Below are 26,178 nucleotides of genomic sequence, written 5' to 3'. Positions count from 1 at the left end.
AGACTCCTGCTGCTGCGGACGTGTGTCTGCGCGGTGACCACCAGATTGTGAACCCAAGCCTGCTCTAGATCTAGGTCCCACCGAGGTGCGTGTCCCTGTGCTGGTGCAGGGTGTGGGTAAGCGCTGTGACGGGTCTTCCAGGCTGTTAATTTCCAGCTCTTCAACGGAGAAGGTGTCCTCTTGGCTGGAGGTGAGGGCGTGGATGGAGCTGAGGGACTGGCTGGCTGAGGGTGTCGGTCGCTTGGCGTTGCTTTTCCGATGAAGAAGTCTAAGCCTTGTTATGGCCATGTGGGAAGAGAGCTGTGCCTTAGTTCACACAGCTAGGTTGCTGGTTATCCCTTTATGTGCATGTACAAGGGGACCGAAACCAGTTGTGGGGGAGGGGGGGTGCAGAGTGGAGGCAGAAGGGGAGATGGAAGGCAGTGGAGAAATGGCAGGACAATGACTGCCTTGAAATGGGCACAATTCAGAACCAAATAACCTCTTCACGTGTAGAGCAATTAGTGCCAATTCTCATTTAATGAGATATTTATAATGAACTTTTACAGCTGTTTAAAATTATAAATGATTTTGGATGCTTTATATTCAAGTATTCAATAAACTCTCAGATGACTAGTGTATGCCTTGCTTGTATAGTACTGTAGACAAATTCACACTAAGACTGTAGAATGTTGAACTACATAGCCAAAACATTAGAATACAAGTCAAGGGAGGTCATGATCAAACTATACAGGGCTCTAGTCAGACTGAACTCTCAGTTCTGTGTACAGTTCTGGTCACTGAGAAACAAGGACGATATTCAAACGCTGGCAGCATTTCGAAGAAGAGCAATGAGACTGATTTCTCGTAACAGTTCTGAGTTATGAGGAGACATAAAGAGACATGGGCTTTACACCCTGGATAGCAAGCACCTGAGAAAGGATCTTATAGTGGTATAGAACAGTGCATACTGTAAATTAAACTCCAAGCGCAGGACAAAGGGACACTGAATCAAATTAGTTACTAATTTTAGGACTGATATCAGGAACTGCTTCATTATGTGGAGAGTCAGCCCTCGGAATGGACTTCCAGGCAAAGTGATAGGGACACATGTCCCAGGATCATTTAGATAATTAATGCAGCCATGGGAAACGTAGGGTCGTCAGCAGCAGCAGAATTGAGATGAGCCAAATAGCCTTATCTCATCCATACATATCTCATGATTTTATGAAGACTAGTCAACCTGCCATTGTGATTTAAGACCAAGTGGAGTCTTCAAGTGAGGAAAGATTAGAGGGTCAAGATAATTCAGCTGGGGTATGGAGACTCCAGCAAAAACAAAGTTGGGTACATTGACACTCTTTCCACTATCCAACAGTGGCCCACTGCAAAAAAAAAAAATCTGCAACTCATAATAAGGATTCAAATATGCCTTGTATATTTACCAAGCACCAAGGTGTTCAAAATTATTGCATCACCCCTAAACTACATAAGCACCCCATATTCAATTGTTCACAGTAATATCATATCAGAAGTAACGTAGCTGATCACAGTTACTAAATATAAACGAGTATGTCATTGGCTGATGTCTTATTCATTAGGGCCATAATTTGTCACATTACAGAGGAGCAAGATCCGATCCGAACCAGTCAGTCAGATGCTTAATCTGGGGATCAGTTTATTTGCCTGTTTTAGGTAGTTTGACAGTTAACCATAAAATTTAATCTAATGAGGCACATCTTAATGTATAGTTGGATTGATGCATTTGACAACAGTATCTTACAGAGAAGAAACCAAAAACTGCCCAGATTGGGAATGATCCTTAGTTTTATCCACTCATTTACTCATTAACACAAGTCAACTAAATGGTTGAAGAAGAATTTAAATCTTTTTAGCTGTTAACCAGGCCCCAGAGGTATGCATTGTGTATTTTTATATTCCCATTATAAATTACATTGTCCACATTTAAAATGGAAACTGTTTATATGAACTTGTCATGCTATAATTACATTGTCTGCTATTAGTGGCACTGTAATGCTTCCAATGACAGAGGATATAATCATGGTATGACAATTGTATGTAGCCAGTTTCCATTACAAATATAGGAATTTTATTGCAGGAAAAGTAGACAGGAAGTGCATGCAGACATAAAAAAATCAATAAATCACAAGTCCATCTCTTATGGCATTGTGTTTCAGGAGTCAGGACTAAGTGAGGGAGGGCACATTTGGACCAGGCTGTTCAGACACAATGTAGATTCCCTTTTAAAGTCATAGATTTTATCCTTATTTTTGTATATCTATTATAAATCTCATGTTCACATTTATAATGGAAACTGCCACGTAAATATGTCACATATTGATACCCACCCACCAATGGTGTTTCTGCCACACTTTGAGGGGAAAATAGAATTACAGTGTGACCACTTTAAACAAGTAGTCTCCATTACAGGATGTAGAAATAAAAATTTGTAATGGTAAAGGTTGAGCGTGCAGATGTGAGGTATTAAATGTATAAAATACAGATAAATTGCAGCCGTCAGATTGTGTCTGGGTGTGCAGTGGTATTTTATGACTCAAGGTAGGCCAATTGTTTGAACTAGATATCAATTTAACATATGTTCCTTGGGGAGTTCTGAATTCCTTTTAACAGCAGAAATATTTGAGATATAACGATTCCTTTGTAGCGTAAAGCTTGCCAAGTACTATACTGGATCTTTATCAAGTTCTCAAACTCGTGAGAAGAATAATTCCCGGCAAGTCGGGGGCATCAGGGAGACTCGTTTGATTTAATGACATTAAACCTAGGTGACACTGTACTTATGTAACAGCAACAAAAAAAAACACCAGTTACATTACACTTCTGTGCGAGTGTATTGTAGTCATTGATGGGGAGGAGATGCCTGCACATGAGAGGGAAAGTTTAAAGGGCCTGGTTAACAGCTAAAAAGATTTAAATTCTTCTTCAACCATTTAGTCAACTTGTGTTAATGAGTGGATAAAACTAAGGATCATTCCCAATCTGGGCAGTTATTGGTTTCTTCTCTGTAAGATACTGTTGTCGAATGCATCAATCCAACTATACATTAAGATGTGCCTCATTAGATTAAATTTTATGGTTAACTGTCAAACTACCCAAAACACACAAATAAACTGATCCCCAGATTAAGCATCTGACTGACTGGTTCGGATCGGATCTTGCTCCTCTGTAATGTGACAAATAATGGCCCTAATGAATAAGACATCAGCCAATGACATACTCGTTTATATTTAGTAACTGTGATCAGCTACGTTACTTCTGACATGATATTACTGTGAGCAATTGAATATGGGGTGCTTATGTACACCACTTTGGCGTGGTGCAATAATTTTGAACACCAGTGCAACTTGGTGCTTGGTAAATATACAAGGCATATTTGAATCCTTATTATAAGTTGCAGATTTTTTTCATTGCAGTGGGCCACTGTTGGATAGTGGAAAGAGTGTCAATGTACCCAACTTTGTTTTTGCTGGAGTCTCCAATCCATATTAAGAAGGGTTTAAATATGCCATGCAGTTTGTATAGCACTAAATTGCATCGATGCTCAAAATTATTGCATCACCCCTAAACAATATAAGCACTCGCAAATACAGTTGTTCACGGTAATATTATGTGGGAAATAACATAACTGATCACAGCTACAAATTATAAACTGATTTGTCATAGGCTGATGTCCCATTAAGGCCATAATTTGTCGTATTAGAGGGGAGCAAGATTCTAACCAGTGGAGAGTCAGATGTTTAGTCTGGGGATTAGTTTATTTTTTGTTGGAGTAACTTGGACAGTTGGCATCAAAATTTATAAATGCTCTTCCGTTAAGTTATCTAATTACAAGATGGAAGACATTTAAATACTGTAGCTCAGCTTTACATAAATACATTTAACAGGATCCTGGTTCACAGTCCTAGCAAAACACAAAATAGAACTATTACTTCCAAGTAGCCTTGGAATTAAATTTGCAGCGTGACTTAGTGATAACGAACAAGTATCTTGTTCCAAACTATTTCACAAGTTTGAGGAAATTTATAATTTTCATTTAAAGTTTTGCAAGTGTCTCAGTTGGACTGTTTAAACTAATTTCAGTGACACTGCTTTCTTCATCCCTTTTTGCATAAGAATATTACAGTACAATGGATCAGAGTCACTCTGTTACTTCAAGTAACTTTACAATTTAAAAGAATGCTCTTTTTCAACTCAAATCTCACATTTCACGAGAGAAAAGTCTATATATTCCATAAAGACCTCTCTATCCAATGCCTGATTATTCTAACATGGACTCCTCGCATGTATGAACCAACTAGGTTTCTGCTTTGACTCAGTTGGCAGCATTCTCACCTTCGAGTAAGAAGACAATGGGTTCAAGCATCACTGCAGAATTTGAGCACAAAAATCAAAGCTGACACTCCAGGTGAACATAAAAGATTCTACGGCACCATTTCAAAGAGAGGTTATTCCTGGTCTCCTGGCCAATATTTCTCCATCAATCAACAAAATACAGATGACCCGGTCATTATCACATTGCTGTTTGTTGGAACTTACTGTGTGTAAATTGGCTATCACGTTACCTACATTACAGCCAGTGATGTGAAGTCTAATTACAGTAAAGTGTTTTGGGTGGTTGTGCGGTTATAAAGGCGCTATATAAATGGAAGTTTTTTTTATTATTAATCCCCTATTTCAGGGAATGCTAATTTCCTTCACTAAATTCCTGTCACTAGGTATCATTCTTTTCCAAGAGGAGGCTGATTGTGTTTTAATTATCTACTTTTTGGGGGGAATCTATTCTGCATATCCATCATCCTGTGGGAAATGTTATTTTCCCACTCTCGAATATTTCTCAGAACACTTTTAGTTGTATGGCCTGGCTGCATTCTAAACTATTCTTTCACCAAAAACATCACAAGCAAAAAATGAATGAAAAAGAAATCAGTGATGTAATTGAGGAATAAGGTTTTACAATCTTGCACAGAGAAGTTATTTACTTTTTTAATAAAATGATTGTTAATTAGCAGTAAAGGATACAATAAGCAGATTCTAAATAGGTGCTGTAACAAAGAGTTGAAAATGTTTAATTTTGGAAAATGTTCCTTTTGCAGTCAAGAGTTTTGCAAGTAGAAACATAGTAAAATGAAATTCAATAAATGGAGTGAGCTGCAAAAACATAATAGAACTTGTTCCGGATGAATATCATGTTACAGTAGTAGATATGTGTGAATAAACTTTAACTGCTAGGAAACTGGAAGATTTTATTTAACAATATATAATAGATTTTGTTCACATTACACTGTAAAAGCTGACACCTATTGTATAATCAAGTGTGTGTCATTTAGAAAGCTGGAGTATTAACCTGAGGGAACAGATGCAGGGATGCTGGCTTCAGAATCATGACTTGTTCTGCCCTCAAGTTATTGGCAAATCTCATAGAGAACTGGCAACACAGGTCAACTCCAAAAAAACTCAAAATTAGATTTTCTCTGTAGTGTAAAAATATTAACCATGCCCTGGGACTAAAATAACAAACTATAAGTTATAGAATGGACTGCAATTACATTGTTGTGTAGATAAGTGATTAAAATAAAAACTTCCTATTTTAAAATGGCTACTCAGACATTCATTTGAAAAAAAAATGATTTTAGAGATACCTCTGGAGAATGCAAAATTATTGTGTTAATTAATAGAAGCTCCCTTTATCAAAATTTGATGCTGTACTGAATGAATGTTGTAAGCTATATCTAGTGTCACACACTATTGTTTATTCATCTGGTTCCTTTTATATTGTTATTGATTTTGTGCTGTGTTTTTATTTGTTTCTTAGTAAGATTATGATCTTGAATTTTATTTATGCTGCCAGTGATACTGTCTTGTTCTCCACTTACTGCCTGTACTTCATTTGAACATTCCAGTAGCCCCTCCAATAATCAGCCTAGTTCTGCTCACAACACACCTCCTTTAACAGTATGGCTAACAGTTGCTGTGCTGAGTCCCAGCAATCACCCTGCCCCTTTGGATGTAATTTTGTTCCTACTGGCTGGCTGAGCCAATGGATCCAAACAAAGGCGGTCCCAATGCCTTTGAGCAAGCTTCAATGAGCTGTAGCACAGAGAAACTTGGGGCATATTTTCTTCATTAAAAACTGCTTCTGTCCACCATGGCAACACCTCCAAAGTTCCACTGACAGATGCAGGAAGAATTTCACACAAATCAACATTTGATCAGACACAAGCTACAGCAAGTTCTTCCTTATTAAATTTCAAGACAGTGGCTCATAAACTTTTGGCAGATAGAGAAGTAGAAGAGCATCAGAAGTAAAGCAGAATAAGGAATCTGTGAATCTTTGATGAATGGAAACAGTCTTTCCTGGCCTGAGATAGCCGAGTAGAGAGCAGTTAGCTCAGATGGTTAGCTTGTGGTTCAGAATAATGCCAACAGCGTGGGTTTGACTCCTGTTCTGACTGAGGTAGACTTGGGACCTGCCTCTTTGTCCTGCCCATGAGAGTAGAAGGCAGTGGCAAACCACCATTGACAAAACTACCAAGTAAAACCACTCGAGACAAAGTATCAGCAGGCATTTGAGCCAAGAACCTGCCTTCAGGCAAAGTACGTGTGGAATGGAATAGTCCAGGGCCCCAAAGGAAATTGGAGATATGAAAGCTTTTAGAACTCAGACAGCCAGGCAGTGAAGGATAGGATACTGGAGCCTAGTCTTTATTCACTTACCAGCTTTAATTTACATACATTGCATACCATGCATCTCCAACAAAGACCTCTCAACCTGTTCCTCTATATATGAGAACAGGTGTGTCCCCAGTTATTGCCCATTACTTGTATAAGAAAATGGATAGTAATTGTATTCAATTAACATGAGGTGGGCTTCAGTTTAAGTCTGTCTCATGATGAGTTCTGGTATGATAGCCAAGTGGTTATGGTACTGGGTTTGTAACCCCAAGATCAAGAGTTCAAATCTCACAATGGCAAACTATGAAACAATGTAATTTCATCTGAATAGGAACAGATGGAAATGTGTTTTCCATCTCTGCCCCGCTGAGGAATCCTGGCCGGCAAACTGGCAGGAACTGGAGACGAAAGTCACCGCTCGCCTGTGGCGCTGGACAGGACCGCTCCAAGTGCTATCTTACCGAGGTCGAGTTCTGGTCATAAACCAGCTGATCGCCGCCATGTTGTGGTATCGACTGGTCACTTTGACCCCTCCCCCGGACTTTGTCACAAGAATCCAGAGATTGTTAGTCGACTTCTTCTGGGACAAAAGATTGCACTGGGTCGCTGCCGAGGTTCTGAGTCTCCCGCTTAGGTGGTCAGGCGCTAGTGTGCCTACGCACACAGGTGGCGACTTTCCGCCTTCAGACCCTGTAGCGATACCTCTACGTCGAGCCTCCTCCTAGATGGTGTGCCCTGACGACATATTTCTTCCGTCAGGTGCACGGCCTGAATTATGACGTGCAGCTCCTGTTTATAGAACAGCTGGGCCTCGGTGGCTCCTTGCAGGCGTTGCCCGTCTTTTACCAGGACCTGATCAAAGTCTGGAAAGTGGTCGCCTCGCGACGCAGCTCTCCCCCGTCAGGAGTAGCGGCTATCGTCAGAGAGCCGCTGCTCAGGAATCCGCCCCTCCGTCCTTTTCAGTGGTTGGCGGAGAGGAGGGCTGTGGCCGCAGGGGTGACCAGGATCGGGGACGTGCTGGGTGGCGGAGGACTGGGCTGGATGCTCCCGCAGGAGTTGGCGCGACGCGCGTCTGTGAGTGTCCAGGTCGCAGCCGATGCCATCCAAGACCTGAGAACGGCCGTGCTCGGACCCGACGTTATTTTGGGTCTTGAGGTGGCCCAGGTGTGCGGTGGTCTTCCGTCTGAACGTTCCCCTGTTCGGACGGAATTCCACATTGGCCCCAAACCCCGAACCCTCCCTCGGGTGCTGGTGCCCCGCAATATGAGCCGTCTCGGGGACATGCCCTCCGTGCCTTTTGGCACGGCAAAGAGGGGCTTTTTGTATGGACTGCTGCTGCACACCTTCCATTTTCTTGCCCTTGTCCGTCGCCCGGACACGCCTTGGCGCGCCTTGTTGCCATCCGGCGGCGGAGGCCCCCGATGGGAGGCCCTCTACGGAGGTGTCCTCCCCCTTTCTATCGGGGACCTGGGTTGGAGGGTGTTGCATGCAGCAGTCCCTTATAATAAGAGGATGCATAGGTTCACGAACTCTCAGGACACGTGCCCTTTTTGTGGTCTTGTGGAGTCCGTGGACCATGTATACATAGGGTGTTATAGGCTGCACTCCCTTTTTAGTTATTTGAAAAACCTTTTATTGATGTTTTGTTTGCACTTCAGCCCCACGCTCCTGATCTATGGGCACCCGGTGCGGAAGGGGGTCGGGAAGGAGGAGGACCTCCTCGTGAACCTGCTCCTGGGCCTGGCCAAGTTGGCCATTAACAGGTCCAGGCAGCGGGCGATCGACGGGGGAGTCCCGCCCAATTGTTTGTCCCTCTTCCGTGGCTACTTTCGCTGCCGGATGTCCCTGGAGAAGGAGCACGCGGTGTCTGCTGGCACTCTCGAGGCCTTCCGTGCTCGGTGGGCACCGCGGGGACTGGTGTGTTTTGTTAACCCCTTTAATCACATTTTGATTTAAAGTTTGTAAGTTTCCTTTAAACTTTGTTCTTGGTTTTACAGCTGACCTGAATTAGGGGCTGTGCCTGATTTATCCCAATTTTGTTGATTTGGTTTTCATTTAAAAGATTATCAAGAGTTCAAATCTCACCATGGCAAATTATGAAACAATGTACTCTAAGATTCTGTCTCATGATGCACTGTAGGTAAGGTGACCATGCTATCCTGCAGTTTACCATACGTAACTATATGGAAGTCAAATTTTTGAGACCAATATTTTAGGCAAAAATTTAAGGAAGTTTCCCAGCGTTCTTTTAAATTGACCACAGGTGCTGTGATTCTTTTTATTTTTTCATCTTCCTGGACCTAAATTACTAATGAATGGAGGGGGTGTTACATGTGGTTGCACCTTTTGTAAGAGCTCGTATGAGGATTAAATAGCCTGATGGTCCTTCCTCACCTTCCTTTTCATGGCTTTGGATTTATGCAAAGAGAGGCATTGGGTATCACTGTGGGTTTACAGACATGTTGAACTTTACTCTGTTGTTCCTACACACGCACTAGTCTGAAGCTAACTCAGGACCACTTTAGCCTCTTAACAAGCCATTATTCTACTTATAAACTGAAGCTACTTAAAATAGGTTATTAAATACTAGCAACAGCTAGCAATCACTGTTAGTTTGTTAGTCAAAAATACAACTGCCTGGAAGTAGGCTCATCAAACTTTCACTGGAAAGTCAGACTGTTCATAAGATTGTATTATATATAGTACAGAAACTTTGTTAATAATAACATTACAAGTTGTGTAAGCCTCATTTTATTTAGTGGCAGGGATGGATAACTAACTAATGTACATATAAATTAGGAGTAGGAGTTGGCCATTCAGCCCCTCGAGCCTGCTCCGCCACTCAATAAGATCATATGGCCTCAACTCCACTTTCCCTCCTAACCCCTGTGCCCTTTGACTCCTTTGTCAGTCAACAATCTATCTGACTCAGTCTTAAAAATATTCAGTGACGCTGCTTCCACCGCTCTTTGGGAAGAGAGTTCCACATACGACCCTCTGAAATACAATACATACTTGGCTAATCTGTCCTTGATTATTACACATATGTACTTCATTTGAAGAGGAATATTAGCATGGTTTAAGTGGTAAACCCAAGGGGCTGTTTGTATATTGAGCCAGATTTTGAATAAGAATGAAGAGTTATCCCCAGAGATAAATGCAAAAAACTGCGGATGCTGGAAATCCAAAACAAAACAGGAGGAGTTATCCCGTTGTATAACTGACAATCTCCGCTTAACCAGTAGGTCATTCGGGTCATGACTGCTTGCAGGATGTTACACTGTGGGAAATGGCTGCCATATTTGCTTATATGATAAAAGTTATTCCACTTCAAAGTAGCTTACTGTAGTTGGAATGCTTTGGGATATTTCTGAGGTACATGATGGGTTGCTATAGAAACGCTCTTTTCTTCCCCCAATGTGTAAACATACATTGCAGCGGGTTCAATGCCTTATGTTTCAGAGATTAGTCCATATACTTTTGCAGGCTTTGCCAGCATTAGAACAAAATTTCCCAGAAAGAAATTGCAAAGCCATAATTTACCCCAAAGCCTGAGAACAGTGTCAGTATCTGAGAGAGTTATGATAATGTGGAAGGGGTGATTTTAATATTCCTCCAAGGAAATTCAGGTCTGTGGTCTTTCCTTATGTAACAGAGCAATATCATTAGGAAACATTGAAATAAAATTGTGACGTGAACGGGAACACACAGCACATGTAAGATTATCGATATAACAGGTTTGGTCAGTTTGGTACAGGAGGAGACTAAACCATACTTTTTTTATAATTCATTCATGGGATGGAGGCATCGCTGGCTGGGCCAGCATTTATTGCCCATCCCTAACTGCCCTTGAGCAGGTGGTGGTGAGCTGTCTTCTTGAACTGTTGAAGTCCATGTTTTGTAAGTAGACTCACAGTTGCCGTTAGGGATGCACTTCCAGGACTTTGTTCAGCGACAGGAAAAAAAAAGGCAATAAATTTTCAAGTCAGGATAACTGTGTGGTCTGGAGGGAGTGGTGTTCCCATATGTCTGCTGCCCCTTGTCCTTCTAGATGGTAATGGTCGTGGGTTTGGAAGGTGCTGTCTAAGGAGGCTTGGTGAGTTCCTGCAGTGCATCTTGTAGATAGTCCACACCACTGCCAGTGTGTGAAGATGGTGGAGGGAGTGAATGTTTGTGGGTGGGGTGCCGATCAAGCAGGCTGCTTTATCCTGGATGCTGTCAAGCTTCTCGAGTCTTGTTGGAACTGCACTCATCCAGGCAAGCAGAAAGTATTCCTTCTCACTCCTGACTTGTGCCTTGTAGATGGTGGACAGGCTTTGGGGAGTTAGGAGGTGAGTTACTCACCGCAGAATCCTTAGCCCTGCTACAAAGGCTAGTCCAGTTCAGTTTCTGATCAATGGTAACCCCCCCGCCGAGGTTGTTGATAGTGGGAGATTCAGTGATGGTAATGCCATTGAATGTCATGGGGCGATGGTTAGATTCTCCCTTGTTGGAGAGGTCATTGCCTAGCATGTGTGACATGAAAGTTACTTGCCACTAGTCAGCACAGGCCTGGATATTGTGCAGGTCTTGCTTCAATTGGACATACTTACTTCAGGGAAACAGTTGTGAAATGTTTTCTGCGTTTTGGCATTGCACAGCGGATTTGAAAACTTGCATCCGAGTAGTGAAATGAGAACAACAAAGTATACATGTACATCAAGTTTTAAAAAATAGGCGGTTGACAGGTGATAAAATATAAAACAAGAACAAAGCCGGCAGCAGGGGGCAACAGTAAATAAATTCCACAGTATCGGAATGTGATATGAAAGATTAAAATCCACCCAGCATTTTGAAGATATGTCTTAGATGTTAAAACAGAATCAGAATGTTCAATTTTCTCATCAAATATATTCATTGATTAAATGGAGGGAGTTGTTTTTAATTCTACTTTATAGCCTTACAAGAAAAGACGGATGAGCTTTAGAGTGGTGAAAAAAATAAATGGAGTCCTGGGCTTAGCGTGGTTGCCTGAGTAGTGACATGAGAACAACGAAATGTATACACACTTAAGTTTTTTTTTAAAAAGAAAAATCATGTGAGTAGGCATCTCTGGTGAAAAAATATAACTCAAGAAATAGAGCTGGTGGTCAGGCAGCAGGAAGCAACAGTAAATAGATTCCACAGTACGTGGAAGTGATATAAAAGGTCAAGATATGCTGCATTTTGAATATGTTCTCAGGTAAAGTAATGACAGATTTTTCAAGAATCCCCCCATAGTCTTTGTTTCCCTGTGGCTGTTTTCACAACAGCAGTGAAGTCTTAGTCCTATTCTCCTGTCAAGAGGATTCATTCATTTCTTTTTGTTTTTTAAAAGGTTACCTGGTTTTATCGGATGAATGGTTCACTGAATATGTCTTTGAAGTGGTTGTGGACAAGAAGTATATACCAGCAGAGATTCTGAAAGTAATGGAGCAGGAACCCAGAGTTCTTCCAGCTTGGGATCCAATGGGTGCTCTAGCATAAACAGTCAAGACTGTCTTCATTTTACAAGGATGTTTTTACATTCTTCATGCTACTCTCTCTTAAAGTTACAAATAAACATACATTCATTCTTACTCTTAGCTGGAAATTTTTTTCTTACTGTTGAACTACCATTGTAAGATGCAAACCTGTAGACATTTGAGAGAAGTCTTCCTGTTTTGTCATCCTGAAGTTTAGAATCTTTCAAAAGATCGTGCCACTTACCCAACCTTGACAAAGACTAATCAATATTTTCAGTAAGTATGCACCAAGTCTATTTTTCGCTCATACATTGGGTTTGTTAAGTTCCTCAAGACAAGGAACTGAGATGTTGCAGAATCAAATACCCAATGACGGCATCAAGTCATCTCTGAACAAGCATAGTATGAGACAGATGCAGTGACCAGTGCCGCTATGGACAACAGTATGGACCTAAGTTATAGTCTCTCTACTCTAAACCTTGAGTAAAGTCTACTGAATGTTAGGTAATGACAATCTAAAGTAATTATACACATTCCTCAGTATATATCATGGAAGAGACTTTTTTTTATCCTATTTTCTTCAACTGCATTCTGGCTCAGATTCCCAGAGGGGAATATATGTTCTTTTTTTGCCCCACAGTCCAATCAAATTTTTCATTGCTCTCTCCCAACTTCTGATAAAAGAATTTGTTCAAAGCCCATTAATCAAAAATACAAGAATCAACAACTTTCCACCCATTTTCTTTATTCCCTTCACCACGTTTGTCATTGTTTTCCCCTCTCGTTAAATCTCCCAAGGGGCTGTACAGCAATTCTCAGCTGTGAGCGAGGGTGAGATTCCACCACTCGCACCCAGGCCTCTGCTAACACCACAATGAAGCCAGCTACTAAAACGCGTACTGATGACCCATTGTGACGCACCTTTAAATTTCTTATCTGCTTCGACTTGACAGCAGAGGTCTGGAACTTAGTATGTGGAAATTGCCATGTCCTTGCATTTCAGAGTACTTGTTAGCCCAGACGTTGAGCAACATCATTCTATATTTACCTTTAACTAGGTTCAAATGAAAGTCAATTCTGAGAAATTGAACTTGAGAAAACAAGATAGTAAATCTGACAACCAGTTTGCTACACTAGCAGGTCTAATCTACACACGCTTGTGTAAATGTTGGTGCAGGCTCTGTGCCCTATTATCTACTCAAATGTATAGAGAAAAAAAAACCCAAGAAACAAAGTTGCTATTGAGGTACCAGAATAAAGATGAATGCAAAGCATTGTTACTTCGTTCTGTTTTTATTGTGGTATCCTTATTACCACTTAAAATGGTATGCTGTTTTCTACAATGTTAACTATTCATGAGGGATTCTTCTCTTTGCCTCGAACACAAAGGCACTTGAAACATCCAAAGTTATCAAGTGGAGGGAGGCAAGAATCACCAGGAAAGTAGGATTTATCCATCAGTGAGGAGAGCCGAGAACAGACCCACCAGGTCTACAAAATTGAAATGGTCATTACTGGCATAACAATTAGGGTTGCAAGCGCTGCCTCTCTTATGCACAGGCAGCCAAAACCAACGAAGGGGAAGCAGACGAAATGGTCAATGTCACTACTATCAAGGACACTTGCAACCCTCCAACCACCAAGGCCTCCAAAGAGCACAATGGGGCAAAGGAGAGAGACAAGATGAAGGAAAAGATTGAGGCAGCAGACAGCCAAACAACTGCACCGCCACCCCCCTGAACCTCCCACTCCTCAGCAGAACGAATCAATGGAGGAGGAAGCAGCAGAAAATCATCTGGGGGAGTGGCAGCTGGTGAAGAGGGCCAAAAAAAGGAAGGGGCTAAGAAGGGACCAAGCCACTTCCCAGACGAGCGGCAAGAGGCATCTCCCTTCCAACACGGATGACAAGGGCAGCTGCTCTTCGGACGAAGACGAGCAAGGACGGCATCAGCAGAAGAAGCGGCAAAGCTCTAGGGAGCTGGAGGACAAGACACCCGAGCTCCAGAACACAGGAGACAATGAAGAGGCCACCGAACCCCAGCCCCAGGAATCTGGGAGCAGTGAAGCGCTCAGCGCACCCCAGCTCCGGGAAGCTGGGTGCAGTGACTCCGGGCGGGGTGGGGGGTGGGGGGGGGCGCGGGGGGGGCTGCGGATCGGACAGACTTCTTCAACAGAGAACATTTCAAACCCCCAGATGCCACCTGAGTGGAACATCGCCAATGGGGAGGTTCAGGACCCATTCCTCAGCCCATCCAAAGTGAGACAATTTGTGAACACTATGGGTCTGCAGGAGCAGACCAAAGGACTGGAATCTCAGAGACAACAGGTTTGGTAAGCGATAAAATGCTTTAAAAATGGGGATAAAGATTGCATCCATAAATGTGCGTAGCATTAAATCTACTACGCGATGTGTTGTGACCTTGGATTACCTTGCCAAGGTCAAAGCTGACCTGCTGTTTCTACAGGAGTGTGCGATACCGCACCTCAGCTCCTACAGGCAATGGTCACCATGGTGGGTCCCATGGGCCATCGATCTGGTTGGGAGGAAATGACTCTCGTTCCTCCGGCCTGGGGATTCTGCTGCGGGGAGGCAACTTCACCGTCTCCGAGGTTAAGGAGGTGGTGGGCGGGCGCCTCCTCATAGCAGACGTAATGTACAAGAATGGTCCACTCCGGGTAATTAACGTGTACGCCCCGGCACAAAAGGCCGAGCGGCTGGAGGTTTTACAGCAGCTCCCACTGCTGCTGGCGACCTCCAGGCCGGTCAGTCTGGGCGGTGACTTCAACTGCATCATCGATGCGGCTGGACGATCCGGCAGGGCCGACAGCAGATTGGACACTACGTCCAGATCCCTGATGGAAACAGTAAAGGATGCCAAGCTGCACGACGACTTCAGCAACCCTGCAGACGGAGCGCAGCGTAGATACACCTGGTCACAGCCTGACGAGTCCGTCTGTTCCAGGATAGACTTCCTGTTTGTGTCCCACGCATTCACAGTCAGATCCACCGACGTCAAGCCGGTGTTCTTGTCTGACCACTGCCTCCTACTGGCTGACTGTCACTTAGAGGAAGACCAGAGGGTGGGCAGGGGGACATGGGAGCTGAACGTGCAACTGCTGACCCCAGAGAGAGCATTGAGGAGCTTAAGAGGGATTACAAAGGTTGGAGAACTGTGAAACCCCTCTTTGAGTCTCTGACTAACCGGTGGGAAACAATCCAGGAGAACATCAAAAGGCTTTTCATCCTCACAGGTATCCAGAAAGCTAGAAAGGAAGAGAAAGAAATGTCCAACTCCAGAAAAACATGCAGAAACTGCTCCGGCTACAGTAGATGGGGATCGATGTCAAGGAGGATCTCCAAGAGGTGAAGAGTCAGCAAGCCTCACTCTTTGCCTCAGAGGCCTCCAAAATCATCTTCCGTTCCAGAGTCCGCTCCGTGGAGCAGGATGAGACATGCTCATGTTTCTTCTTCCAAAAGGTAGAGAGAGAGAGCTCTGTGATCAGCAGCCTGAAGGAAGAAGACGGTTCAGTAAAATCATCGCAGTCCGACATTTTGAGGATCAGCAAATCCTTTTATGCCGGATTGTATGACATGAAGCCCACAGACAGCACGGCCTCCCAGTCCTTCCTGTCCTCTATCACGGAGGTCTTAGACAACAGTACACGGGAGAGTCTGGGCAAATCGCTAACGCCTGACGAACTGACTAAAGCCCTTGAGTCCTTCGAGAAGAGTAAAACTCCCGGAAGCGATGGTTTTGCGGCTGAGCTGTATTCAGCTCTGTGGGGTTGGATTGGCTCAGACCTACTAGAAATGTATGAGGGTACGCTCTGGCAGCATGTCAGAATCCATGAGGAAAGGCATCATCACCCTCATCCACAAGCAGAAATGGGAAAGGGGAGAAATTAGAAATTAGTGACCCATTTCACTGTTGAATGTGGACTATAAGATTCTGTCCAAGGTCATCGCCAATTGGGTCAAGTCTGCTCTGGAATTGGTGATCCACCCTGACCAGACCTGCACTGTGCCCGGCAGGAAGGTCTCTGACAGCCTTGCGCTACTCAGGGATACGATTGCCTATGTACAGGACAGGGGTGTGGATACCTGCCTCATCAGCCTGGATCAGGAGAAGGCCTTTGACAGAATATCGCACACCTACAGGGAGGCTGTGCTCTCCAAAATGGGGTTTGGGGAGAGAATCTGCAACTGGATCCAACTGCTCTACAGAAACATCAATAGCACAGTTTCAATCAATGGGTGGGAATCAGAAAGCTTTCCAATTAAATCTGCAGTCAGGCAGGGCTGCCCTCTCTCCCCTGTCCTGTTTGTGTGTTGCATAGAACCCTTTGCTGAGTCCATCAGGAAGGATCCAGGCATAAGAGGAGTGATGATCCCAGACAGTGGAGGCACTCAGATCAAAGTCTCCCTGTACATGGACGATGTCACCGTCTTCTGCTCGGATCCGCTGTCGGCGCACAGACTGATCCACATCTACAACCAGTTCAGACTGGCCTCAGGAGCCAAGGTAAATCATGGCAAAAGTGAGGCTATGTTCTTCGGGGACTGGGCTGATCGATCCTTTATTCCCTTCACCATCAGGGCTGACGGCCTGAAGATGTTGGGGATATGGTTCGGAGGGATCGGGGCATGTGTTAGAAACTGGAAGGAGCGAGTGTCTATGGTGGAAAAGAAACTAGGCATGTGGGAGCGACGCTCCCTCTCCATTGTGGGTAAGAACCTGGTCATCAGGTGTGAGGCACTCTCGCTGTTGCTGTACGTGGCGCAGGTCTGGCCCATTCCAGACTCCTGCGCAATGGTGAGTACCTAAGCCATCTTTTGCTTTATCTGGAGGTCGAAAATGGATCATGTTCGCAGGGACGCGATGTGCAAACCTCTGGATAAAGGGGGAAAAACATGCCCAACATCACCCTCATCCTGATGGTCACCTTTGTGTGTAGCTGCATCAAGCTGTGCGTAGACCCTCGGTACACAAACACCAACCAGTCACTGAAGGTAAACGTGCAGGTGCAGCAGGCGGTAAAGAAGGCAAATGGTATGTTGGCTTTCATAGCCAGAGGATTCGAGTACAGGAACAGGGATGTCTTGCTGCTATTGTACTGGGCCTTGGTGAGACAACACCTGGAATATTGTGTGCAGTTTTGGTCTCCTTATCTGAGGAAGGATGTTCTTGCTTTAGAGGGAGTGCAGCAAAGGTTTACCAGACTGATTCCTGGGATGGCGGGACTGACATATGAGGAGAGATTGAGTCGGTTAGGATTATATTCGCTGGAGTTCAGAAGAATGAGGGGGGATCTCATAGAAACCTATAAAATTGTAACTGGACTAGGCAGGGTAGATGCAGGAAAGATGTTCCCGATGATGGGGGAGTCCAGAACCAGGGGTCACAGTCTGAGGACATGGGGTAGACCATTTAGGACTGAGATGAGGAGAAATTTCTTCACCCAGAGAGTGGTGAGTCTGTGGAATTCACTACCACAGAAAGTAGTTGAGGCCAAAAATTATATGTTTTCAAGAAGGAGTTGGATATAGCTCTTGGGGTGAAAGGGATCAAAGGGTATGGGGAGAAAGCGGGAGCAGTCTACTGAGTTGGATGATCAGCCATGATCATAATGAATGGCGGAGCAGGCTCGAAGGGCCGAATGGCCTACTCCTACTCCTATTTTTTCTGTTTCTATGTAAGTGTCACTACGTGCTGAGGCTCTACCTGTCCCCGGTGTTGCGAAAGATGGGTTTGGCCACGCTGACACGGAACACTCCGAGTAGTTGCACCATGCTGTACCGACTGTCCCCGTGGAAAAATTTATGCAGAGAAACACCGTTGACCACAAGTCCATCAGGCAGTGGTCAGCACGTAATGTCCTAGAGGCCCTGCGGGAAATGGAGATGGTGGATCCTGTGGGATGGTTCCCCGAGCAGACGGTCAAAGTCATTTGGCAGAATGCCTCATCGCCAGAACTTTCCAACAAGCACCAAGACGTAGCTTGGTGAAGCTCCCTATCAGATCCTTCCTACACGCCAGGAGTCTCAGCCCCTCTGCAGGTTGCCCTCGAGGTGGCTGTGGTGGGGAGGAGACTGTTGTTCACCTACTTGTGGATTGTGTCTTTGCAAAGAAGGGCTGGAGAGAGATGCAGTGGTTTCTGTTGAGGTTCATCCCGAGCAGTTCTGTGACACAGGACTCTGTACTCTATGGGCTATTCCCAAGGACACACATCGAGACAAACATCAACTGCAGCTGGAGGATCATCAGCTCGGTGAAAGACGCTCTTTGGTCTGCCTGAAATTTGTTGGTCTCCCAGCGCAAAGAGTTGTCCCTGACCGAGTGTTGCAGACTGGCACATTCCAAGGTCCAGGACTACGTGCTGAGGGACGCACTAAAGCTTGGGGCAGCCGCCACAAAGGCGCAATGGGGAAAGGTCGCTGTCTAAGACCTTTCTGCCATAGTGCACCGAGGGGCTGGGAATTGTATAGACCCCTCGGGCTGTACGACTCACAAAGATTGTATGTAGTGAATACTAAATGTATCATAATTGTATTGAAACACCTCAGAGTGCAACATGATGTATGTCGATAGCTCCAATACCATTGCAGTGTCTGACTGTAATGACCATACTGAAATGACTGTAATATTCATTGATTGTATTGAAGCACCTCATGATCCATGTGAAAGTTGAATATGATTGCACTTTTTGTGATGGCCATTTAGAAATGCTTTGTAATGTTCTTTCAGATAATTTATGAATAAAGTATATTTTTCCAAAAAAAAAGGAACAGGGTTACAAATGCAAACAAGGTGCTTGCTGAGTCTTCTAATACATTTCTGACTTCAGCTTTGTCCAGGTCAGTTGTTGAGCCACTCATCACACAGTACCCAGTCTCCATTCAGTTCTTGTAGCTGCTGTGGTGAAATTGCTGATCCAGGTAATTTGGTCAGTGGTAACCCCTAAGATACTGATACTGGGAACTCGATGCACTGTGACTTCAAAATGTATGACCACACATAGCTCCTGCTGTCAAGATTTAGTGACTTACAGGTAACATCTAAAGTGAAACAGTAAAATCTGCTTCTGTTACTTCCAATGGGTGACACTTCCATCTACTTTTCACTGCAGCAATGACCAATAGCTATATCCTTCCCTGTGACCTCTACCGCAAAGCAGCAATGTTGAGTGGACATAATCATTTCCAAATCAAACACCATCCTAACTAACAAATTTGGCTTAAACTTTTGTGCAGAATTGGATTTTTTCTAACAAAGTCCTTCAGTTGGAGAAAATAAACCGACTTGAAATTCCTTTGTTAATATGTTTATAAATGGATTAATTGTAGGTTGGTTAAATTGAATTTAGAAATGAAGAAATTATGTTTGAAAAGTGCATTAGAGCTAATTGCTGTAGAGAAATGCAGTTTTGAAACCATCAATTAACCATTTTAAAAAAATTTAACTATAGGGGGTCAACAATATAATAAATCAAACCCCCTTCTATTTAAAATGTGCAACATTTACCAGGTAAAGGACCATCATGTAGAAGACTAATACAGCCCAATTTTCGGAGTTACCACCTTCAAATGAGACATTAAACCAAGACCCAGTCTGTCCTTTCAGGTGGACACAAAAGATCCCATGGTGCTATTTTGAAGAAAGGTAGGGGAGTTCTCATGTGCACAATGTTCAAGGCAAAAACTCAAACTTCAAACAATATTTTCTTTACATTTTAGAGAACAGCAAGCAATAATTCGGTTGCTCTCTAAAGCAGCCAATCTGGTTCAAAGCAATAAAATACAATCCTTGCACTTCTGATTGATCAGCTTTGCTTTTGTGCCATGGTACAGGCAGGCAGAGGTCCATAATAAAAGGTCATAAAAACAAAATGAAGAGGCACCCCTCTGTCAAAGGGCTTGTCGTGAAAGCTTCTTTTCTACATTGGGTGGGAATGGGAAAAAAGTAATAAACTGCTTAAAAGTATGTATGTATGTATGTAAAAGCTTGGAAAATTTGAGATTTTTGTTTTTGTTAAATATTAGAGAAATGGTTCTTCCCTTTTTCTTTCTACCCTCAATAAAATCAGGTGTTTACCAGTCTTGTTGGCAAGAAATAATCATGTGCGTGTGCATATGAAAAGAATATTCTTAAGATTTGCTCTTTGTCACACATAGCTCCTGCTGTCAAGATTTAGTGACTTACAGGTAACATCTAAAGTGAAACAGTAAAATCTGCTTCTGTTACTTCCAATGGGTAACACTTCCATCTACTTTTCAGTACTCCCATCATCAGTGATGTGATAGCACAAGTCGTCCAGTTTCACCCACCATTTTGGCCTATTACAAAAAATATATTGTTTCCTCCAATTAGATTTGTGCAAGGCCCATGGGTGACTCATAGATTGGTGATATAACTAAGAATAAAATATTCTCCAATGTCTGATCCATAAAGAAGGGATCAATAAAATATCATGTACTTTCTCTCATATATGGAAGAGCCTTCAACCGGTGGTGGGGGGGTGGTGAATCCAAGTTAAGATATACCAGTTTGTGAGAAGCTAATTGCCTTCCATTCAACTACACATCAACAGTTCTGGGATATGAAAAGTAATTCTGTTTAAGAAGCTGTTCAAAGTACTTTTAGTAAGTTTAGCCTTAAACTGTAAATTACTGTTCCACAACAATAGCTTAGATATCACCTTTAATGTAATAAAACATCCCAAGGCATTGCACAGGAGCATTATAAAACAAAATATGACACGGAGCCATTTATTAGGTCAGCTGATCAAAAGCTTTGTCAACAAGGTCAATTTTAAGGAGTGTCTTAAAGGAGGAAAGTCAGTTAAGAGAGGTGCAGGGTGCAAATTTCAGAGCCTGGAACCATGGCAACTGAGGGCAAGGTTACCAGTGGTTAGAACACATTATAAGATGTCACAGTATTTTATCTTATACCAGTTTTATTTTTATTTTGCTTCTGGACACATATTGAATGAAAAGAGTCATTAAACTTTGAGCTACAGGTTGGTCTTATGTGGTTGGTCGTATGATCCCTCTGCCATCCATATACACCCAGATCGGCTGCTGGGAACACAAGAATAAACTAATAAATAGAGACTCATTTAGATCACAGCCACAAGTAGCTAACAAAAAACGTGAAGTGCAACATCTGCAAAGGAAGTGGAAAATAGAGTGGGTGAATTTAATGTCAAATCAAGCACAGAAAGAGAAATAAAGGGCGGAATTTTCTGTGCCCGCTGTTGGCGGGCGTGAATAGGTGGCGTGAGCAGTTCCACGACGGGGGGAAAGCAGCTCGCGATTGCCGTTGGCAGGCTGTGTTTCCCTCCATCGCTCCTCGGGAACCTCATTGTAATACATCAGCCGACCATTACCAGGCTCTCGAAACCTCCAATGGAGCGTCTGCCCGCGTCGGCAGGAAAGCACTTTGTCGCACATGTGGCCACACATTCCGGAAACCTGTAGAAAGTGACCATTCCTCTGCAACTGAGACAGCTCAGCCACATTGAAGGGGTTGGGGTTCGGCTCCCAGCTTATCTGCCCACTCAAGCAACGAAGGGGCATCAAAGTGCCACCAAGCTCCCCAGAGATCCCCCCCAAAACCCGCCTCGGCACAGATAGCAAATTCATGGGCACTCTAATAGATACAGAGCAGTTGGACTGCACACGTTGTAAAATCTCCTTGTTAAAGCTGGCTATGGAGCAGTCACTGGTAGAGGCACTCACCACCTCTTGCATTGTCAGCATCCCAGTTTGGACCAGTCTCCCCCTTGATTCAAGCTAACAGGGCAGCCTTGCAGTGTGGGTTAGGAGAATGTCTGTGCCTGAGCTGAGAGCACAACCTGCAGTCCAATGGGCAAAGCTGCTGCCAATTGGTCGGGTGGCATGGGGCAGAGGATGGTGGGGTCTCAAGCAGCCATGCAGCACACTAATCCCTGGCAATCCAAGTGGTGGCCAGCGCTCTCCTGGAAGTGTTAAGGGGCCGTCACACTTAACCAGGACAGGTTCTTATTACACCCACGCTAACCACGTGTCTCTCTCTTTCACCCTGCAGGAGGAGTATGTCAGGGCCCTGGAGCCTACTGAACTGGCTGTTTTCCTGATGGTCTAAAGAGCGTGAAGACAACAGTGGAGAGAGCGACTGAGGCTCCTGGCTGTGCAGAGCCAGGAGCAGCAACCTCAGGAAGAAGGGGAGGCTGGGGCTCCAGCACACGTTGCCCAGGAGCCACAGCGAGCCATCGCAGGCCAGGGCCTAGCGACACCCAGGGTCCAGAGACGCCGTCTGTCATTCCTGCAGATAACCAAGAACCAGTGTCACCAATGACTGCGCATGTCTAGGTACCTGGTGGCTCACATCTGCCACTTACTGCAGGACTTGGTGCCAAGGGGCACCAAGGGTATCCACTGCCAGTGGCTGTGAAAGTGACATCGTGCTCAATTTCTATGCCAGTGGCTTTCAGGGCTCCACAGGTGACCTCTGTGGGATCTCTCAAGCCTCCACCCACAAATACATCCATGAGGTCACGGACACCATCTTCTCCATGGCAACAACTTTGCACATTGCGCCCAGGACTGGGTCAGCCAGGATGCAAGGGCCATTGGATTCGCCCTGATCTTGGGATTCCCACAGGTGCAGGGTGCGATTGACTGCACTCATGTGGTGCTCAGGTCTCCATCGCTACACTCAGTGGGACTTCATCAGCCGCAAGGGCTTCCACTCACCTGAATGTGCAGCTGGTGTGCGACCACCAGAAACACATCCTGCAGGTGTGCACACAGTTTCCAGGGAGTGTGCATGACACCTACATCCTCAGTCGGTCACAGAATCTTCGAGGATCCACAGAAGCTGCAGGGTTGGCTCCTCAGGGACAAAGGCTACCCACAGAGGCCGTGGTTGATGACCCCGGGTGGCAGCCTCAGACTGCAGCAGAGCGACGCTATAACAAGGTTCATGCTGCAGTTCACAGCCTGGTGGAGTAGACCGTCGGGATGCTGAAGATGAGGTTCTGGTGCCTGGACCGGTCTGGTGGAGCCCTGCAATACAGTCCGCAGGGGCTATCACGCTTCATTGTTGTCTGCTGCTCCCTTTACAACCTGGTGCTCCAACGGGGAGACGAACTGGCCGAGGAGATGGAGGAGCTGCATGTCTCCTCTGATGAGGAGGATGCCGAGGGGGATGATGAGGAGGAGGAGGTCCTCGGAGGTGACGATGAGGCCGTCGCACTGGCTAGACGAGGCAGACATGCTCAGGAAGCCCTCATAGCTTCTTGACTTGCGGAGGATGATGATGACATGCAGCAAGGCGACCCCATAGTTCCTCAAATCGCTCCAGCAACTGCGACATGATCGAGTCCAGAGGCTCATCATCTGACTCGGACTCAGCAACTTCTGGCCTCCAGCAGTCCTCCGAGCGCCGGACACCTGGGAAGACCCTGCCACTGCCTGCTGTGGATCAGATAATGTGCTCACCAGATTCTGTCCTGAGGCCACTCTAAAACTAGGTCCCACCAAGGCGTGTGTCTCTGCGCTGGTGGAGGGTGTGGGTGAGCACTGTGACAGGACTTCAGGGAAGGTGCCTCCACATTCCTCTTCGGAGGGTTCTTTGGGGCTTGATTGGAGGCCCTGGGTCAGAGACTCTGTCGGTTGTTTGGCAGATGTGCCTGCGAAAGCAAGGAGAGATATTAGTCCAGGCAGTGGCCTGTGAAAGAGGACACATCATTCACAGTGTCGTTGTCTGATGGATGTTGCACTGCTGGATCCTCACTTGGTAGAGCAGCGCCAACCTCACCGACAGCACAGGACCGGTTCAGATCCTTGCCAACCAGCTGGATGGCTCTGTTTTCAAAGTCTGTGAGGACCTTGATTTCAGGCATTCTGCCACCAGTCTGCTACCTCTCTCTCTCTTATAGTGTGCCAGCTTGTCCTGCATGGATAGAGATGGAGAAAGTGTAAGCAGGACACCTGCCAGGCCAGATGACAAGTATGCCCGGCCTGTGCGGGTGGTGAGTGGTCCCATGGATGGAATGAGGACAATGACGATGTGTGTGAGAGAGTGAACGGTGATGTGCCTTCAACTGGCAGTGAGTGAGGGCCCTGTGGGTGTGCGATGGGTTTGAGTGTGTGTGTGCGTGCGTTGAGAGTGATGAAAAGAGTGACCTACCCTGGCGGAATGGAGGAGATCATTCATCCTCTTGCGGCACTGGGTGGCTGTCCTCTTCTGAAGGGCGTTGGCACCATGTAAATTGTGTGTTTCCTGGGAATGCAAAAATTGAGACGAGTTTGGGACGATATGGAGTGAAAACCCGCCATCGCGGCCAGCGGGTAAAACGTCCTTTCACTCATCCGCTACTTCATTTAGTGTAAATTTGGGAAGACTCTGCCCTAAGGAGGAGGAAAGATTGAACTAAGAGGGAATGAAGAAAGAGGAAGGAAAAGTAAATTTTAAAAAAATTACATTTGAGATTTTTAAAATGTCAATTAAAAGAGACTCCATACATTTAATAGTTAATTTTCAAGGCCAGAGAGGTTGATTGGGCAATGATTAAAATGTCATGTAGTTGAAACGTGCTTAAGCTTTGAAACGCCAAGACTTAATTTTTGTGGCATATTTAGTTCATATCCACAGTACAAATTTCAGGCTGTCTAATGCATTTAAATGGTGAGGCAGAAAGTTAGATGTTATTTTCATAAAGTTAACCACGGAACAGCACAATTCACAGCAACTTTTGAATATTGGCAATAAACCATACACCACCTCTTACCTAAAGTTTCTGTACCATTTGCACTTAAATAACAATGAGCACACTTAGACTGACCATTGCGCCATGAAATAGTAGAACATAGCTCCTTACATGTGTTTTTCATCCTGGATGTGCCATTAAGGGAAATAACAAATAGAAGCCAGAGGCTCTTCCAGAGAGGTACAAAGAAAAGGTTAAGAGAGTTGCACTAATTAACTTTGGAAAATCAGGAATACTGAAGTCACTTCAATGAAGATTTCTGGACTATAAATTGAACGGATAAAGCTGTTGTAATGAATTATTCAAATACCAACGGGGTACAACTTAAAAACAAGGACATTACAAGCAATGAGGGACATCAAGTGGAACTTTTACTTGTGGAATATTAAGCAGGCAGCATGTACACATTCCAGAGTGAAAAGCAGTGTATCACAAGCAGAAAGGTTCTCTCTCTACCAATATTAACTGGTGATGGCAAGAAGGGAAAATTGGGATAATGTATCAATTTAGCCAAGTTCAGGGAGTTAGAAATAAAGATGATTGAAGTTAGAGTCACTTTCAGCCATGTTAATCATTGTAGCACTGATCAATAGCTGCACGTTCCGAACATTATATTTTAATTGGCATTTTCAGACAAGTGCCAAATGGTACAAAGTTAAGCACAGACTTATAACAGTAAGTTTCAATTGATGAACACAAAAGAAATATACACAAGGCAGCAGAAATAGGGAGTTAAAGTGATCTTTCAACAGAATAAGAGCTTGTTAGCAAGGAAAGCAGTTCATTAACTGAGTATTGATAAGGTATATGTTCTAATTAGTTTCTTTTTATATAGAGCTGTTTTTACCATTTGATGCAACTATAATCAGGAAAATGCTAATTGTCACTTAGAAGTTGCAAAAGAAAATTATTTGTGGGGAATTGTCAGGAGGATAGGATTTTTGAAGGATTCAATCAATGTGTATTCTGAGCTCAGGACCGGATCCCCAACCATCAAGCATAATTCTGAATAATATTTTAAGTGTATGTTTCACTACTGTTGCACTATATACTTTTACAGACAGAAAGAGGTGGTAGGATAACTTTCTCCCTTTTCTTACCTCTTGGCTGACTACAAAGAGATGTATTTTTGAGAAGGAGTTTGTAGCCCTTTTGAGTGCTTTGATGCTAAAGAACAGATATGAATAGGCTTCCTCGTAAATTCAAATCAAAAGAAAGGATAAACATTTATTTTCACAACATCTGAATG

At 44.2% G+C, this 26,178-nt stretch overlaps 1 protein-coding gene across 1 annotated transcript in view; it reads left to right on the top strand.

Moving 5' to 3' along the window:
• The window catches only part of blmh (bleomycin hydrolase), a 103,321-nt gene extending 91,031 nt beyond the window's left edge, over positions 1-12,290 (top strand). The window contains exon 12 of the mRNA XM_041198366.1: positions 12,050-12,290. Within this exon, the coding sequence (XP_041054300.1) occupies positions 12,050-12,198 (149 nt within the window). The 3' untranslated portion in view covers positions 12,199-12,290. The remainder of the gene's footprint in view (positions 1-12,049) is intronic.
• Positions 12,291-26,178: the final 13,888 nt, after the last annotated feature.

The sequence above is a fragment of the Carcharodon carcharias genome, chromosome 10, assembly GCF_017639515.1.
Source record: "Carcharodon carcharias isolate sCarCar2 chromosome 10, sCarCar2.pri, whole genome shotgun sequence".
NCBI classification, from domain to species: domain Eukaryota; kingdom Metazoa; phylum Chordata; class Chondrichthyes; order Lamniformes; family Lamnidae; genus Carcharodon; species Carcharodon carcharias.
The sequence above is the reverse complement of the archived record's forward strand: the minus strand, read 5'-3'. Positions and strand labels throughout refer to the sequence as shown.